Source organism: Scyliorhinus torazame, chromosome 7 (genome assembly GCF_047496885.1).
Source record: "Scyliorhinus torazame isolate Kashiwa2021f chromosome 7, sScyTor2.1, whole genome shotgun sequence".
Classification (NCBI taxonomy): domain Eukaryota; kingdom Metazoa; phylum Chordata; class Chondrichthyes; order Carcharhiniformes; family Scyliorhinidae; genus Scyliorhinus; species Scyliorhinus torazame.
The window spans coordinates 1,810,161-1,829,178 of NC_092713.1; the positions used below are offsets into that span (position 1 = coordinate 1,810,161).

The 19,018-nt window shown below is 52.0% G+C and overlaps 1 protein-coding gene across 1 annotated transcript in view; it reads right to left on the reverse strand.

The window, feature by feature from the left end:
* Positions 1–19,018, reverse strand: part of col11a1a (collagen, type XI, alpha 1a) — a 1,142,395-nt gene that overhangs the window by 33,692 nt on the left and 1,089,685 nt on the right. The window contains 3 exon segments of the mRNA XM_072510277.1: positions 552–605; positions 8,378–8,413; positions 16,361–16,414. Of these exon segments, the coding sequence (XP_072366378.1) occupies positions 552–605; positions 8,378–8,413; positions 16,361–16,414 (144 nt within the window).

The following is a 19,018-nucleotide window of genomic DNA, read 5'->3' on the forward strand; positions in this document are numbered from 1 at the left end:
TTCCCTAAAGGACATCACTGAAACAGTTGAGTTTTCAATGACAATCTCACAGTTATATGGTCGCTTTAACTGAAAGCAGCATTTCAATTCCAGAACACACTCGAGATTATTAATCCAGGAACAGACCCATTCCTCTCCCCAACTCCACACCTTTCAAAGTTTCTGAAGGAGGAAGAGTTAACACATAGCTCCTGACTAAACTCAATTAATATTCTCAGGCTGGTTGGAGAGTACCTGGATAAAGATTTTTGAAAGGCTTGATCATAATTTATCTTAATTTAGATTGAGTAAAAAAACTACAACTTTATACAAACCAAAATGATTTGATTTTCTAGTATCTGTCTGCAAATATTTAGCTGTAGGATTGGGTTACTGACAATTTAACAATTACAACAGTGACCACATTTAAAACCACTTCTTTGGCTGTGTTGTGATGTCCTGGCCTCTGATCGGCGCTGAGCTCGTTATTTCATTTGAGTAAAGTTTTGAATCAACATTCCCACTGAACAAATAATTAGCCCTCACCATTTCACAGTCACATTAATACTTACGGGGGCCCCAGGAAGTCCGATTAAACCAGTATCTCCTTTCTGACCCGAAGGACCCTGGAACCAAATACAAACAGACAGAGGCTTAGCAGCTGGAGGCTCACAATGAGCTACATTTTCACAGTTTGCAAAGACTCTGCAGACCATCAAGGATAGTCAGCAGATCCCAAATCCGTCTTGTCCCCATTTCCAACAGATTCCATTTTTTCCGGTGCGGGAAGGGGGCAGGATGTGACTCACACAGCGGGAAAACCCAACTCAGCAGAGCCATTGGAGCAGAATTCAAACTGACCCCATTTTGGCTGTTGCAAAGGTTTTAAAGTCAAAGTGTGAAATGGAGTTGATGTAAGCACGCTTGATGGGAGGATCATCTCTATTTAAGTGTCTCATTCTTTAAACATCAAAAAACAGGCTGAAGCTGTCACAAAGTTTTTAAAAAATCTGCAGGAATGTTTTGATTGACAGGCCATCTAGTGTAGATTAGAAGATAACATTAGTATCTGGTCATGCAGTTTCAATAGAGTTATTTGTTGACATTTCCCCAAGTGCTATTATTATGTCACAATGAATACTTGGGTAAGTTTGACAAACTGCAATTATAGAAACATACAAACTAGGAACAGGAGGGAGCCATTCGGCCCTTCGAGCCTGCTCCACTATTCAATATCATTGTGGCTAACTCTCTATCTCAACAGGCTGTAAGTTCACAGTTGATTGAACATTAAAAGAGTCTATTAATAGGTTAGCTGTGTTTGATGTGGGGTCTGAATTGAAGATATTTTCTTTTTATAAGAAATTAACCACAAGAGAAGATTTCAAAGTTTTGAATGGATTTCATGAATGGGAGATTTTTCCCATTCTCGTGTGTGCATTATACCATTTGAAGCTTTATTGTTCATCTCCATTTGGCTCCTTAGATCTGCCTATGGTAGATATTTGGTGAGTGGCTATGGAGTTGGCATAAGGACTACAAGGGTCCATGGAGGTGGATGGGTGGTGAGAGGGTCTGAGAGATGAGGGCTAACAAAAGAAATTGAGGCGAGTATCCAAAGAGGAGTCATATGAAGTTGGTAAAGAAAGTAGCAAGGCTGAGGATTGGATGCAGTTCAGAATTCAACAAAGGAGGAGGCCTTTTGGCCCTTCGAGCTGCTCCGCCATTCATCACCACCATGGCTGATCATCCAACTCAATAGCCTAATCCTGCTTTCTCCCCATAGCCTTTGATCCCATACTCCCCAAGTGCTATATCCAGCCGCCTCTTGAATATATTGAAAGTTTTAGCATCAACTACTTCCTGTGGTAATGAATGCCACAGGCTCACCACTCTTTGGGTGAAGAAATGTCTTCTTATCTCTGTCCGAAATGGTTTACCCTGAACCCTCAGACTGTGACCCCTGGTTCCGGACACACCCATCATCGGGAACATCCTCCCTGCATCTACCCTGTCTAGTCCTGTTAGAATTTTATAGTCTCTATGAGATCCCCCCCTCAATCCCAACCGAGTCAATCTCTCCTCATATGACAGTCCCGCCATCCCTGGAATCAGTCTGGTAAACCTTCGCTGCTCTCCCTCGAGAGCAAGAACATCCTTCCTCAGAGAAGGAGACCAAAACTGCCCACAATACTCCAGGTGTGGCCTCACCAAGGCCCTGTACAATTGCAGCAACACATCCCTGCTCCTGTACTCGAAACCTCTCGCAATGAAGGCCAACATACCATTAGCCTTCTTTACCGCCTGCTGCACCTGCTGCTTACCTTCAGCGAATGGTGCACAAGGACACCCAGGTCCCGCTGCACACTCCCCTCTCCCAATTTACAACCATTCTGTTAGTAATCAAGAGATTGATTAAGAGGGAATATAGAACATGAGAATAAACTTGCAAAGAACACAAAAGTTGATAGTAAAAGGTTCCAGAAGTATGTAAAAAGAAAAAAGATTAGTGAAGACAAAGGTCCCTTAAGTCTGAAATAGGAGAACTGATAATGAAGAACAAGAAATGGCAGAGCAATTAAACAACTCTTTAGTGCTGTCTTCACAGAGGAAGACACAACAACTTCCCAGAAATGCTAAGGATGCAAGAGTCTGGAGAAGGAAATTTGTATCACTCGAAAAATAATGCTGGAGAAATTAATGGTACTGGAAGTTGATAAATCTCCAGGTTCTGATAATCTACATCCCAGGACAATAAAGGAGGCGCCATGGGAATAGTGGAGATGTTGGCTGTCATCTTTCAAAATTCTGTAGGTTCTGGAACAGTCCCGGCAGATTGGAGAGTGGAAAATGTAACCCCGCTATTTAAAAAAGAGGGAGGAAAGAAACAGGGAATACCGGTTCGCCTAGCATCAGGAGAAGGGAAAATGCTGGAGTCTATGATAAAAGATGACAACAGGATTCGACAAAGTCAACATGGATTAATGAAAGGAAATCATGTTCGAGAAACCTACTGGAGTTTTCTTAATTCTTTGAAGATGTAACTAGTACAGTTGACAAGGGGGAGACAGTCGATGTGGTATATTTGGACTTTCAGAAGGCGTTTGACAAGGTCCTGCACAAAAGATTATTGCGCAAGATTAAAGCACATGGGATTGGGGGAAATGTATTGAGATGGATAGAAAGCTGGTTGGCAGAGAGGAAACAGAGTCGGGATTAATGGGTCCTTTTCAGATTTACAGGCATTAACCAGTGGGGTACCACAGGGATAGGTGCTGGGATCCCAGCTATTCACAATATATAGAACATAGAACATAGAACGATACAGCGCAGTACAGGCCCTTCGGCCCACTATGTTGCACCGAAACAAAAGCCATCTAACCTACACTATGCCATTATCATCCATATGTTTATCCAATAAACTTTTAAATGCCCTCAATGTTGGCGAGTTCACTACTGTTGCAGGTAGGGCATTCCACGGCCTCACTACTCTTTGCGTAAAGAACCTACCTCTGACCTCTGTCCTATATCGATTACCCCTCAGTTTAAAGCTATGTCCCCTCGTGCCAGCCATTTCCATCCGGGGGAGAAGGCTCTCACTGTCCACCCTATCTAACTCCCTGATCATTTTGTATGCCTCTATTAAGTCTCCTCTTAACCTTCTTCTCTCCAACGAAAACAACCTCAAGTCCATCAGCCTTTCCTCATAAGATTTTCCCTCCATACCAGGCAACATCCTGGTAAATCTCCTCTGCACCCGCTCCAAGGCCTCCACGCCCTTCCTATAATGCGGTGATCAGAACTGTATGCAATGCTCCAAATGCGGCCGTACCAGAGTTCTGTACAGCTGCAACATGACCTCCTGACTCCGGAACTCAATCCCTCTACCAATAAAGGCCAAAACTCCATAGGCCTTCTTCACAACCTTATCAACTGGGTGGCAACTTTCAGGGATCTATGTACATGGACACCTAGATCCCTCTGCTCATCCACACTTCCAAGAACTTTACTATTAGCCAAATATTCTGCATTCCTGTTATTCCTTCCAAAGTGAATCACCTCACACTTCTCTACATTAAACTCCATTTGCCACCTCTCAGCCCAGCTCTGCAGCTTATCTATATCCCTCTGTAACCTGCTACATCCTTCCACACTATCGACAACACCACCGACTTTAGTATCGTCTGCAAATTTACTCACCCACCCTTCTGCGCCTTCCTCTAGGTCATTGATAAAAATGACAAACAGCAACGGCCCCAGAACAGATCCTTGTGGTACTCCACTTGTAACTGAACTCCATTCTGAACATTTCCCATCAACCACCACCCTCTGTCTTCTTTCAGCTCGCCAATTTCTGATCCACATCTCTAAATCACCCTCAATCCCCAGCCTCCGTATTTTCTGCAATAGCCTACCGTGGGGAACCTTATCAAACGCTTTGCTGAAATCCATATACACCACATCAACTGCTCTACCCTCGTCTACCTGTTCAGACACCTTCTCAAAGAACTCAATAAGGTTTGTGAGGCATGACCTACCCTTCACAAAGCCATGCTGACTATCCCTGATCATAGTATTCCTATCTAGATGATTATAAATCTTGTCTCTTATAATCCCCTCCAAGACTTTACCCACTACAGACGTGAGGCTCACCGGTCTATAGTTGCCGGGGTTGTCTCTGCTCCCCTTTTTGAACAAAGGGACCACATTTGCTGTCCTCCAGTCCTCTGGCACTATTCCTGTAGCCAATGATGACATAAAAATCAAAGCCAAAGGTCCAGCAATCTCTTCCCTGGCCTCCCAGAGAATCCTAGGATAAATCCCATCAGGTCCCGGGGACTTATCTATTTTCAGCCTGTCCAGAATTGCCAACACCTCTTCCCTACGTACCTCAATGCCATCTATTCTATTAGCCTGGGTCTCAGCATTCTCCTCCACAACATTATCTTTTTCCTGAGTGAATACTGACGAAAAATATTCATTTAGTTTCTCGCCTATCTCTTCAGACTCCACACACAATTTCCCATCCCTGTCCTTGACTGGTCCTACTCTTTCCCTAGTCATTCGCTTATTCCTGACATACCTATAGAAAGCTTTTGGGTTTTTCTTGATCCTACCTGCCAAATACTTCTCATGTCCCCTCCTTGCTCGTCTTAGCTCTCTCTTTAGATCCTTCCTCGCTACCTTGTAACTATCCATCGCCCCAACTGAAACTTCACACCTCATCTTCACATAGGCCTCCTTCTTCCTCTTAACAAGAGATTCCACTTCTTTGGTAAACCACGGTTCCCTCGCTCGACGCCTTCCTCCCTGCCTGACCGGTACATACTTATCAAGAACACGCAGTAGCTGATCCTTGAACAAGCTCCACTTATCCAGTGTGCCCAACACTTGCAGCCTACTTCTCCACCTTATCCCCCCCAAGTCACGTCTAATGGCATCATAATTGCCCTTCCCCCAGCTATAACTCTTGCCCTGCGGTGTATACTTATCCCTTTCCATCATTAACGTAAACGTCACCGAATTGTGGTCACTGTCCCCAAAGTGCTCTCCTACCTCCAAATCCAACACCTGGCCTGGTTCATTACCCAAAACCAAATCCAACGTGGCCTCGCCTCTTGTTGGCCTGTCAACATATTGTGTCAGGAAACCCTCCTGCACACACTGTACAAAAAACGACCCATCTAATGTACTCAAACTATATATTTTCCAGTCAATATTTGGAAAGTTAAAGTCTCCCATAATAACTACCCTGTTACTTTCGCCCTTATCCAGAATCATCTTCGCCATCCTTTCCTCTACATCCCTAGAACTATTTGGAGGCCTATAGAAGTCTCCCAACAGGGTGACCTCTCCTTTCATATATTAATGATTTGGATGAGGGAACAAAATGTAACATCTCAAAGTTTGCAGATGATACCAAGTTAGGTGGGAGAGTGAATTGTGACGAGGATGCAGGTATCCTACAGCAAGATCTGGACAGGTTGGGCGAGTGGGCAAACCAATTGCAGATGCAGTATAATTTGGATAAGTGTGAGGTTATTCACTTTGGAAGCAAAAACAGGAAGGCAGATTACTACCTGAATGGTCGTAAATTGGGAGAGGGGAGTGTGCAGCGGGACCTGGGTGTCCTTGTGCACCAGTCGCTGAAGGTAAGCATGCAGGTGCAGCAGGCGGTAAAGAAGGCTAATGGTATGTTGGCCTTCATTGCGAGAGGTTTCGAGTATAGAAGCAGGGATGTGTTGCTGCAATTGTACAGGACCTTGGTGAGGCCACACCTGGAGTATTGTGTGCAGTTTTGGTCTCCTTCTCTGATGAAGGATGTTCTTGCGCTCGAGGGAGAGCAGCGAAGGTTTACCAGACTGATTCCAGGGATGGCGGGACTGACGTATGAGGAGAGATTGACTCGGTTGGGATTGTTCTCGCTGGAGTTCAGAAGAATGAGGGGGGATCTCATAGAGACTATAAAATTCTAACAGGACTAGACAGTTATTGGGATTTTCAGAAAGCTTTTGATAAAGTCCCACATAAGAGATTAGTGTGCAAAATTAAAGTACATGGGAATAGGGGTAATCTATTGGCACGGATTGAGAATTGGTTAGCTGACAGGAAACAGAGAGTAGGAATGAATGGGTCATTTTCTAAGTGCAGGTAGTGACTAATGGGTCCCCCAGGGATCAGTACTTGGGCCTCAGCTGTTTACAATATCCACCAATGATGTGGATGAGAAAACCAAATGTCTTATTTCCAACTTTGCTGATGACACAGGACTTTGTGAGGAGGATGTTAAGAGGCTTCAAGGTGATTTTGGTTAAGTGAGTGGAGAAACACATGGCAGCTGCAGAATAATGTAGATAAATGTTGTCATCCACTTCAGATGGAGAAACAGAATGGCAGAGTATTATTTAAATGGTGATAGATTAGGAAATGTTGACGTACAGACCTGGGTGTCCTTGTACACCAGTCGCTGAAAGTAAGCGTGCAGGTACAGCAAACAGTTAGGAAGATAAATGATGTGTTGGCCTTCATTGCAAAGGGACTGGAGGAGTAGGGATGTCTTACTGCAGTTATACAGGATGTGAGACCACACCTGGAGTATTGTGTGCAGTTTGGGCCTCCGTATCTAAGAAAGGATACACTTGCCATACAGGATGTGGCCGTTGCTGGCTAGACCAGCATTAGTTGCCCATCCCTAGTTGCCCTTCAGAAGGTGGGGGTGAGCTGCCTTGTTGAACCGCTCCAGTCCCTGAGGTGTAGGTACACCCACTGTGCTGTTAGGGACGGAGTTCCAGGATGTTGCCCCAGCGACAGTGAAGGATATATTTCCCAGTCAGGGTGGTGAGTGACTTGGAGGGGAACCTCCAGGTGGTGGGGTTCCCAGGTATCTGCTGCTCTTGTCCTTCGACATGGTGGTGGTTGTGGGTTTGGAAGGTGCTGTCTAAGGAAATCTTGGTGAGTTCCTGCAGAGCATCTTGTAGATGGTGCACACGGCTGCTACTGTTTGGCAGTGGTGGGGGAGTGAATGTTTGTGAAGGGTTGCTAATCAAGCAGCTTTGTCCTGGATGGTGTCGAGCTTCTTGAGTGTTGTTGGAGCCGCGCTCATCCAGGCAAGTGGAGAGTATTCCCTCACACTCCTGACCTATGCCTTGTGGATGGTGGATACACTTTGGGGAGTCAGGAGGCGAATTACTCGCTGTAGGATTCCTAAACTTTGACCTGCTCTGGTAGCCACAGTATTAATGTGGCTGGGTCCAGTTCAGTTTCTGATCAATGGTAACCCCCAGGATGTTGATTGTGGGGGTTACAGCGATGGTAATGCCATTGAATGTCAAGGGGTGATGGTTAGACCCTCTCTTGTAGGAGATGGTCATTGCCGGGCACTTGTGTGGCACGAATGCAACTTGCCACTTGTCAGCCCCGAGCCTGGATATTGTCCGGGTCTTGCTGCATTTGGACAGGGACTGCTTCATTATCTGAGTCCCCGCGAATGGTGCTGAACATTGTGCAGTCATCGCAAACATCCCCACGTCTGACCTTCTGATGGAAGGAAGGTCATAGTGTCTAAAATAACTGGGCCAAGTCCCAGAGAACAGAGATGAGCATTCCAACCAGCCCAGCTCGACTCCCACACACCAGGCATTTACTCCCAGGGCCGACGGACAAACTGTATCCTGCCCCCAGCCTCTGGGATGGAAACTGTATCCTGCCCCCAGCCTCTGGGATGGAAACTGTATCCTGCCCCCAGCCTCTGGGATGGAAACTGTATCACTGAATGTTACACCGAGGATGAAGTGCGTTGCAAAGTTTTCTGACTCCAGCGAATCAGCTCAGTGGTGAAAATTGGTCCGATCATTTTGAAGAGAAATGAAAGAAAGACAAAATGTTTGTGATCACTCACCGACGAACCCTTGGAACCTTTAGGACCCAGTGGACCCTGTGAAAAAACAGACAGAACTCAGAAACTCTTCAAAACACAAACATTTCATCAACTGAGATTCACAGAGAAACTGATTCAATCAGTGTTCCATGGCCAGTGACGCTGCAACAATTTCATTTAGCTGTTGGTCTTATTCTTCAGGGAATGTTCCAGAAGCAATGAAAAGAATCTTTATTCCAAGCACAGCTGTAGACAGACTTGCGGCAGAGGAAGAGAACTTTTTTTTCCATAAATTTAGAGTACTCAATGCAATTTTATCCAATTAGGGGGCAATTTAGCGTGTTCAATCCACCTACCCGGCACATTTTTAGGTTGTGGGGACGAAACCCACGCAGACACGGGGAGAATGTGCAAACTCCACACGGACAGTGACCCAGAGCCGAGATCGAACCTGGGTCCTCAGCGCCATTAAATAGCAGTGCTAACCACTGCGCCACCCTGCCGTTGCGCACAGGGACAGACCTTTCGGCCCATCAACTCCCTGCCGGTGTTTCTGCCCCACATGGGCCCCCCCCGCTCCCCCTTTTCCTCTCTCACTATCAGCACCTCCTTCTGTTCCTCCCCCCTCATGTGTTTATCCAACTTCAATGTCTCAACACCATTCACTACACCCACTCCCCGTGGGAGCGAGCCCCACATTCTCCCCACTCCCCGTGGGAGCGAGTTCCGCATTCTCCCCACTCCCCGTGGGAGCGAGTACCACCTTCTCCCTACTCCCTGTGGGAGCGAGTTCCACATTCTCCCCATTCCCTGTGGGAGCGAGCCCCACATTCTCCCCACTCCCCGTGGGAGCGAGTCCCACATTCTCCCCACTCCCCGTGGGAGCGAGTTCCACATTCACCCCACTCCCTGTGGGAGCGAGTCCCACATTCTCCCCACTCCCTGTGGGAGCGAGTCCCACATTCTCCCCACTCCCTGTGGGAGCGAGTCCCACATTCTCCCCACTCCCTGTGGGAGCGAGTACCACCTTCTCCCTACTCCCTGTGGGAGCGAGTTCCACATTCACCCCACTCCCTGTGGGAGCGAGTCCCACATTCACCCCACTCCCTGTGGGAGCGAGTCCCTCATTCTCCCCGCGCCCCGTGGGAGCGAATTCCACATTCTCCCCACTCCCTGCGAGTTCCACATTCTCCCCACGCCCTGTGGGAGTGAATCCCACATTCTCCCCACTCCCTGTGGGAGCGAATTCCACATTCTCCCCACTCCCTGCGAGTTCCACATTCTCCCCACTCCCTGTGGGAGCGAGTCCCACATTCTCCCCACTCCCTGTGGGAGCGAGTCCCACATTCTCCCCACTCCTTGTGGGAGCGAGTCCCACATTCTCCCCACTCCCTGTGGGAGCGAGTCCCACATTCTCCGCAGTCCCTGTGGGAGCGAGTCCCACATTCTCCCCACTCCTGTGGGAGCGAGTCCCACATTCTCCGCAGTCCCTGTGGGAGCGAGTCCCACATTCTCCCCACTCCCTGTGGGAGCGAGTCCCACATTCTCCCCACTCCCTGTGGGAGCGAGTACCACCTTCTCCCTACTCCCTGTGGGAGCGAGTTCCACATTCACCCCACTCCCTGTGGGAGCGAGTCCCACATTCTCCCCACTCCCTGTGGGAGCGAGTCCCTCATTCTCCCCGCGCCCCGTGGGAGCGAATTCCACATTCTCCCCACTCCCTGCGAGTTCCACATTCTCCCCACGCCCTGTGGGAGTGAATCCCACATTCTCCCCACTCCCTGTGGGAGCGAATTCCACATTCTCCCCACTCCCTGCGAGTTCCACATTCTCCCCACTCCCTGTGGGAGCGAGTCCCACATTCTCCCCACTCCCTGTGGGAGCGAGTCCCACATTCTCCCCACTCCTTGTGGGAGCGAGTCCCACATTCTCCCCACTCCCTGTGGGAGCGAGTCCCACATTCTCCGCAGTCCCTGTGGGAGCGAGTTCCACATTCTCCCACTCCCTGTGGGAGCGAGTCCCACATTCTCCCCGCTCCCTGCGGGAGCGAGTCCCACATTCTCCCCACTCCCTGTGGGAGCGAGTTCCACATTCTCCCCACTCCCTGTGGGAGTCTTACATTTTCCCCACTCCCTGTGGGAGTGAGTCCCACATTCTCCCCACTCCCTGTGGGAGTAAGTCCCACATTCTTGCCGCTCCCTGTGGGAGCGAGTCCCACATTCTCCGCAGTCCCTGTGGGAGCGAGTCCCACATTCTCCCCACTCCCTGTGGAGCGAGTCCCACATTCTCCCCACTCCCTGTGGGAGCGAGTCCCACATTCTCCCCACTCCCTGTGGGAGCGAGTCCCACATTCTCCCCACTCCCTATGGGAGCGAGTCCCACATTCTCCCCACTCCCTGTGGGAGCGAGTCCCACATTCTCCCCACTCCCTGTGGAGCGAGTTCCGCATTCTCCCCCACTCCCTGTGGGAGCGAGTCCCACATTCTCCCCACTCCCTGTGGGAGCGAGTCCCACATTCTCCCCACTCCCTGTGAGAGCGAGTTCCGCATTCTCCCCACTCCCTGTGGGAGTGAGTCCCACATTCTCCCCACTCCCTGTGGGAGCGAGTTCCGCATTCTCCCCACTCCCTGTGGAGCGAGTCCCACATTCTCCCCTCTCCCTGTGGGAGCGAGTTCCACATTCTCCCCACTCCCTGTGGGAGCGAGTCCCACATTCTCCCCTCTCCCTGTGGGAGTGAGTCCCACATTCTCCCCACTCCCTGTGGGAGCGAGTTCCGCATTCTCCCCTCTCCCTGTGGGAGTGAGTCCCACATTCTCCCCACTCCCTGTGGGAGCGAGTCCCACATTCTCCCCGCTCCCTGTGGGAGCGAGTTCCACATTCTCCCCACTCCCTGTGGGAGCGAGTCCCACATTCTCCACACTCCCTGTGGGAGCGAGTCCCACATTCTCCCCACTCCCCGTGGGAGCAAGTCCCACATTCTCCCCACTACCTGTGGGAGCGAGTTCCGCATTCTCCCCACTCCCTGTGGGAGCGAGTTCCACATTCTCCCCACTCCCTGTGGGAGCGAGTTCCACATTCTCCCCACTCCCTGTGAGAGCGAGTCCCACATTCTCCCCACTCCCTGTGAGAGCGAGTTCCGCATTCTCCCCACTCCCTGTGGGAGCGAGTTCCACATTCTCCCCACTCCCTGTGGGAGCGAGTTCCACATTCTCCCCACTCCCTGTGGGAGCGAGTCCCACATTCTCCCCACTCCCTGTGGGAGCGAGTCCCGCATTCTCCCCACTCCCTGTGGGAGCGAGTCCCACATTCTCCACACTCCCTGTGGGAGTCCCACATTCTCCTCACTCCCCGTGAGAGCGAGTTCCGCATTTTCCCCACTCCCTGTGGGAGCGAGTCCCACATTCTCCTCACTCCCTGTGGGAGCGAGTCCCACATTCTCCCCACTCCCTGTGGGAGCGAGTCCCACATTCTCCACACTCCCTGTGGGAGTCCCACATTCTCCCCACTCCCTGTGAGAGCGAGTCCCGCATTCTCCCCCACTCCCTGTGGGAGCGAGTCCCACATTCTCCCACTCCCTGTGAGAGCGAGTCCCACATTCTCCTCACTCCCTGTGGGAGTGAGTCCCACATTCCCCCTCTCCGTGGAGCGAGTTCCACATTCTCCCCACTCCCTGTGGGAGCGAGTCCCACATTCTCCCCTCTCCGTGGGAGCGAGTCCCACATTCTCCACACTCCCTGTGGGAGTCCCACATTCTCCCCACTCCCTGTGGGAGCGAGTCCCACATTCTCCCCTCTCCGTGGGAGCGAGTCCCACATTCTCCACACTCCCTGTGGGAGTCCCACATTCTCCCCACTCCCTGTGAGAGCGAGTTCCGCATTCTCCCCACTCCCTGTGAGAGCGAGTTCCGCATTCTCCCCACTCCCTGTGGGAGCGAGTTCCACATTCTCCCCACTCCCTGTGGGAGCGAGTCCCACATTCTCCTCACTCCCTGTGGGAGCGAGTCCCACATTCTCCCCACTCCCTGTGGGAGCGAGTCCCACATTCTCCACACTCCCTGTGGGAGTCCCACATTCTCCCCACTCCCTGTGGGAGCGAGTCCCACATTCTCCCCACTCCCTGTGGGAGCGAGTCCCACATTCTCCCCACTCCCTGTGGGAGCGAGTCCCACATTCTCCCCACTCCCTGTGGGAGCTAGTCCCACATTCTCCCCACTCCCTGTGAGAGCGAGTCCCACATTCTCCTCACTCCCTGTGGGAGTGAGTCCCACATTCCCCCTCTCCGTGGGAGCGAGTTCCACATTCTCCCCACTCCCTGTGGGAGCGAGTCCCACATTCTCCCCTCTCCGTGGGAGCGAGTCCCACATTCTCCACACTCGCTGGGTAAAGACATTTCTCCTGAATCTCCGGCTGGATCTCTGGGTCTTTCTCTCACCACAAAGGAAAACAGAAAAGAATCCCATAAAATCTGTTCAGTGCAGAGAGGCCATTCAGCTCCTCGAGTCTATACCGACGCTCTGAAAGAGCCCCCTACCTCTACCCAACCCCCCGCCCTATCTCCCTAACCCCACCTAACCTGCACATCTTTGGACTGTGGGAGGAAACCGGAGCACCCGGAGGAAACCCACGTAGACACGGGGAGGATGTGCAGACTCCGCACAGACAGTGACCCAAGCCGGAATCGAACCTGGGACCCTGGAGCTGTGAGGCAGCAGCGCTAACCACTGTGTCACCGTGCCGACCCGGGATCCTGGCGCTGTGAGGTAGCAGTGCTAAGCACTGTGCCACCGTGCCGACCCGGGTCCCTGGCGCTGTGAGGTAGCAGTGCTAAGCACTGTGTCACCGTGCCGACCCGGGTCCCTGGCGCTGTGAGGTAGCAGTGCTAAGCACTGTGTCACCGTGCTGACCCGGGACCCTGGCGCTGTGAGGTAGCAGTGCTAAGCACTGTGTCACCGTGCCGACCCGGGTCCCTGGCGCTGTGAGGTAGCAGTGCTAAGCACTGTGTCACCGTGCCGACCCGGGTCCCTGGCGCTGTGAGGTAGCAGTGCTAAGCACTGTGTCACCGTGCCGACCCGGGACCCTGGCGCTGTGAGGTAGCAGTGCTAAGCACTGTGTCACCGTGCCGTTCCTGCCATGTTTAACTCACCAATACTTTCCATTACTTACAAAGATTCTTCTGGTGACCCTCAGCATTCTCTTTCTGACAGAACGAGGCCAGGCTTGTCAACCTCTCAGTTAAACCATCACCAATTTCCATTCTCCCGCCTTCTCGCCACACCCCTGCACATTGATTCTTTTTGGAGAATGAACTGATTCCCTCTGAACTGCCCGACTGCACCGGCCTCCACCACGCTCTCAGACAGTGCATCCCACACCTGAACCACTCGCTGTGTGAAAACATTTTCTTCCTGTCCATTTTGCTTTCTTTGCCAATTACTTTAATGTGCCCCCTCTCATTCTGGATCATTTTATAAATGGGAAGTTTCTGTCTGTCTGCTCTGTCCAAACCCTCTATAATTCTCAATATCTCTATCAGATCTCCTCTCTGCCTTCTCATCTCCAAGGAAACCAGTCCCAAATTATTTAGAAGTTCAGAACATATAGGAGCAGAATTAGACCATTTGGCCCATCGAGTCTGCTCCGCCATTCGATCATGGCTGACCATATCCTGGTCTTATCTCCATATCTCCACAGTCCCTCCCGTTCTCCATAATCTTCAACCCATTAGCATTAAAAATCTGGAAAACTCTTCCAATCTATCTTCACAACTGGCGTTTCTCATCCCTGGCACGTTCTCTGGAATCTTGGGCGAAATTCTCCCCAAACGGCGCGATGTCCGCCGACTGGCGCCCAAAACGGCACCAATCAGACGGGCATCGCGCCGCCCCAAAGGTGCGGAATGCTCCACCTCTTTGGGGGCCGAGCCCCAACATTGAGGGGCTAGGCCGACGCCGGAGGAATTTCCGCCCCGCCAGCTGGCGCGGAAATGACATCCCCGGGCGGCGCATGCGCGGGAGCGTCAGCGGCCGTTCACGGCATCCCCGCGCATGCGCAGTGGAGGGCGTCTCTTCCGCCTCCGCCATGGTGGAGACCGTGGCGGAGGTGGAAGGGAAAGAGTGCTCCCACGGCACAGGCCCGCCCGCAGATCAGTGGGCCCCGATCGCGGGCCAGGCCACCGTGGGGACACCCCCGGGGCCAGATCCCCCCGCGCCCCCCCCAGGACCCCGGAGCCGCCCGCACCGCCTTGTCCCGCCGTTCAAAAGGTGGTTTAATCCACGCCTGCGGGACAGGCAATTTATCGGCGGGACTTCGGCCCATCCGGGCCGGAGAATCCAGCGGGGGGGCCCGCCAACCGGCGCGGCCCGATTCCCGCCCCCGCCGAATATCCGGTACCGGAGACTTCGGCAACCGGCAGGGGTGGGATTCGCGGCAGCCCCCAGCGATTCTCCAACCCGGCAGGGGGTCGGAGAATCTCGCCCCTGTTCTCTCTCCAATGCCGTCACATCGTTCCCAATGTGCGGCGCCCAGAACTGTGCACAATAGCTGAGGCAGAGCTGGTGACTGATACAAGTTTAACCTCCTTGCTGACGCACTCTCTGCCCCTATTGATAAAGCCCAGGATAATGTCTACTTTAACCGCGCTCTCCCCCTGTTCTGCTACTGATCTGTGCACTGATACACCCAGGTCCCTCTGCTCCTGCACCCCTTCAAGAATTTTACCCCTTATTTGATCCTGGGCGTCATTCTCCGACCCCCCGCCGGGTGGGAGAATGGCCGTTGGCCGCCGTGAATCCCGCCCCCGCCGAAGTCTCCGGTACCGGAGATTGGGCGGGGGCGAGAATCGGGCCGCGCCGGTTGGCGGGCCCCCCCCGCTGGATTCTCCGGCCCGGATGGGCCGAAGTCCCGCCCAGAAATTGCCTGTCCCGCCGGCGTAAATCAAACCTGGTATTTACCGGCGGGACCAGGCGGCGTGGGCGGGCTCCGAGGTCCTGGGGGGGGGCGCGGGGCAATCTGACCCCGGGGGGTGCCCCCACGGTGGCCTGGCCCGCGATCGGGGCCCACAGATCCGCGGGCGGGCCTGTGTCGTGGGGGCACTCTTTTTCTTCCGCCTTCGCTATGGTCTCCACTATGGCGGAGGCGGAAGAGACCCCCTCCCCTGCACATGGATGACGTGAGTGGCCGCTGACGATCCCGCGCATGTGTCGCCCGGCGAAGTCCTTTCTTCCCCGGCTGGTGTGGCGCTAAAGGCCTTTCCCGCCAGCAGGCGGAGCGGAATCCACTCCGGCGCGGGCCTAGCCCCTCAAGGTGGGGGTTTGGCCCCTAAAGGTGCAGAGAATTGGAGTGGCCCGACGCCGGACTCGCGCCGTTTGTGGCGCCGGGTAGCGGACATCGTTTGCGGAGAATCCCGCCCCATGTTCTGAACACCAAGCTCTAGTTAGAACACAAGAACATAAGAACTAGGAGCAGGAGTCGGCCATCTGGCCCCTCGAGCCTGCTCCACCATTCAATGAGATCATGGCTGATCTTTTGTGGACTCAGCTCCACTCTCCGGCCCATACACCATATCCCGAATCCCTTTATTCTTTAGCAAGGCATCTATCTTTTTAGTTCAGTAATAAACATCCGGTAAACATTTGGAAAAGCAAACGTCCCAACATTGACCCCTGGAGAACACCTCAAAAACCTCTCTCCAATTCGGGAAATCCCCATTAACCACTCCTCTCTGGACGGGAGTGCCCCCCCCCCCGCACCATGGGGCGATTTCCAGCGCAGGGGACAGCTCGGCACTGCCTGATTCCGCTGGTGTTTTGGGTGGCTCGCCTTCTCCGCTGCAGGCGGGGTGGGGGGGCTGGGGGGCCTCGGGCGGGACTGGAAGGTCCCACCATCGGGAACATCTTGCCCATTTCCTGTCACTCCGCCTCTCACTGGGGCCAATGCCACATTCTGAAGACTGAAAATCAGTAGCTTGTTTCTGAGGAACTCGTTAAAATTCCTCTTTCTTACTCACAGGCAAACCAGGGGGTCCGGGGGGCCCAAGAGGTCCTGAGGTTCCGGTAATACCCTGGAAAGAAACAGAAAATGTTAGCAACGACAAATCAACAAACACAGGCATCTGTTTGGGGATGAAAATTAACCGACGTTTTTATAACTTTTTCTGTATCAAACATTTGTTTCCAGCTCCCCATGGCCATGTCGGTCCTGATCTCCTCCGTCAGCCCCATGCCCACGTCCCAATTCCAGCCTCTTCAGCAACCCCCAATCTGCCGGCTCAGAATTCAGCTGCCAGTTCCTGGAAATTCCCTCCCTCAACCTTCACTTCTCTGAAAAACATTCCTTAAAACTAACCTCGTCACCCTGTCATCTGTCCAAATACCTCCTGTGAATCACCGTGGGAAGGTTTTAAGGGCCAATCTCACTGGATAGACCCAGTCCAACTCCTTTGCCTCACTTCAAATCTTATTTCCTTTTAAACTTCAAACTGACGTTGGTAAAAATTCAGCTGCTGACGTCTGACAGCCGATTAAAGGTGAGGTGGATCCTCAGACAGATGTGAAGAACCAAACAGAAGAGGGGGGCCATTCAGCCCCTTCAAACAGTTCCACCAATTACAGAAAACCGACACAAAGCAGTGCTATTGGAACACAGGAAATAGGAGCAGGAGCAGGCCACTCGGCCCATCGAGCCTGCTCCCCAATTCAATACGATCAAAGAACAAAGAACAAAGAAATGTACAGCACAGGGACAGGCCATTCGGCCCTCCAAGCCCGTGCCGACCATACTGCCCGACTAAACTACAATCTTCTACACTTCCTGGGTCCGTATCCTTCTATTCCCATCCTATTCATGTATTTGTCAAGATGCCCCTTAAATGTCACTATCGTCCCTGCTTCCACTACCTCCTCCGGTACCGAGTTCCAGGCACCCACTACCCTCTGCGTAAAAAACTTGCCTCGTACATCTACTCTAAACCTTGCCCCTCTCACCTTAAACCTATGCCCCCTAGTAATTGACCCCTCTACTCTTGAGGGTTCTACCATTCACTGTATATTCCCTACCTGCATTAGACCTTCCAAAATGCATTACCTCACATTTGTCCGGATTAAACTCCATCTGCCATCTCTCCGCCCAAGTCTCCAGACAATCTAAATCCTGCTGTATCCTCAGACAGTCCTCATCGCTATCCGCAATTCCACCAACCTTTGTGTCGTCTGCAAACTTACTGATCAGACCAGTTACATTTTCCTCCAAATCATTTATATATACTACAAAGAGCAAAGGTCCCAGCACTGATCCCTGTGGAACACCACTGGTCACAGCCCTCCAATGAGAAAAGCATCCCTCCATTGCTACCCTCTGCCTTCTATGGCCTAGCCAGTTCTGTATCCATCTTGCCAGCTCACCCCTGATCCCGCTGCACTGTCAGAGAGATCTGGATGTGCCGGTCCACAGATCTTTGAAGATGGCAACACAAGTTGTCAAGAAAGCAGACGGAATGCTTGCCTTCATTGGACGGGGCATCGAGTATAAAAACTGGCAAGTCATGCTACAGTTGTATAGAACCTTGGTAAGGCCGCACTTAGAATATTGCGCACAATTCTGGTCGCCACACTACCAGAAAGATGTGGAGGCTTTGGAGAGGGTGCAGAGGAGGTTTACCAGGATGTTGCCTGGTCTGGAGGGTGTTAGTTATGTGGAGAGGCTGAATAGACTCGGACTGTTTCCATTAGAAAGACGGAGGTTGAGGGGTGACCTGATAGAGAGCTACAAGATTATGAGGGGCATGGATAGAGTGGCTGGGCAGGCACTCTTTCCCAGGGTGGGGGGGGGGGGGGGGGGGTCAGTCACTAGGGGGCATAGGTTTAAGGTCCGTGGGGCAAGTTTAGAGGAGATGTGCGAGGCAGGTTTTTTACACAGAGGGTGGTGAGTGCCTGGAACGCGTTGCCAGGGGAGGTTGTGGAAACAGATACATTAACGGCGTTCAAAAGGCATCTTGACAAATCCATGGATAGGACGGGTATAGAGGGAAACGGCACAAGGAAGTGCTGAGGGTTTTGGCCAAGGTTGGTATCATGACCGGTACAGGCTTGGAGGGCCGAAGGGCCTGTTCCTGTGCTGGATTGTTCTTTGTGTGTCCACAACTAGGAGTAGTTAGTGAGATTTACTTACTGAGTCTCCCTTGGTTCCTGGGGTTCCCTGAAGGCCTGGAAGGCCTCGGTCTCCCTTCTCACCCTGTTCACCTGGTGGTCCAATCAATCCAATCAATCCCGGGTGTCCCTACCCGAAAAAAGAATTGAACTTTTCATTACAAAACAGAATCATTGGCAAATTAACAATTTGAATCTGAAACAGGTTCAACATTGACTAAAGATGAAGATTAGAGCCTGATTGGCAGGACTGCTGAGTAACACATTTCACATCAAACTAACTCACCTTCTCTCCCTTGCTTCCTGGAACCCCCTTCAATCCTGGCAAACCAGGGGGACCCTAGGGCAAGAAGGTTCGAGTTAGAATGGCAGTATTGGTGATACACTCAAACCACACTTTCCCATCAGCTGGTGATTATTCTGTGTCCAACACAATGGGCGAAATTATCCGGAAACGGCACGATGTCCGCCGACTGGCGCCCAAAACGGCGCCAATCAGACGGGCATCGCGCTGCCCCAAA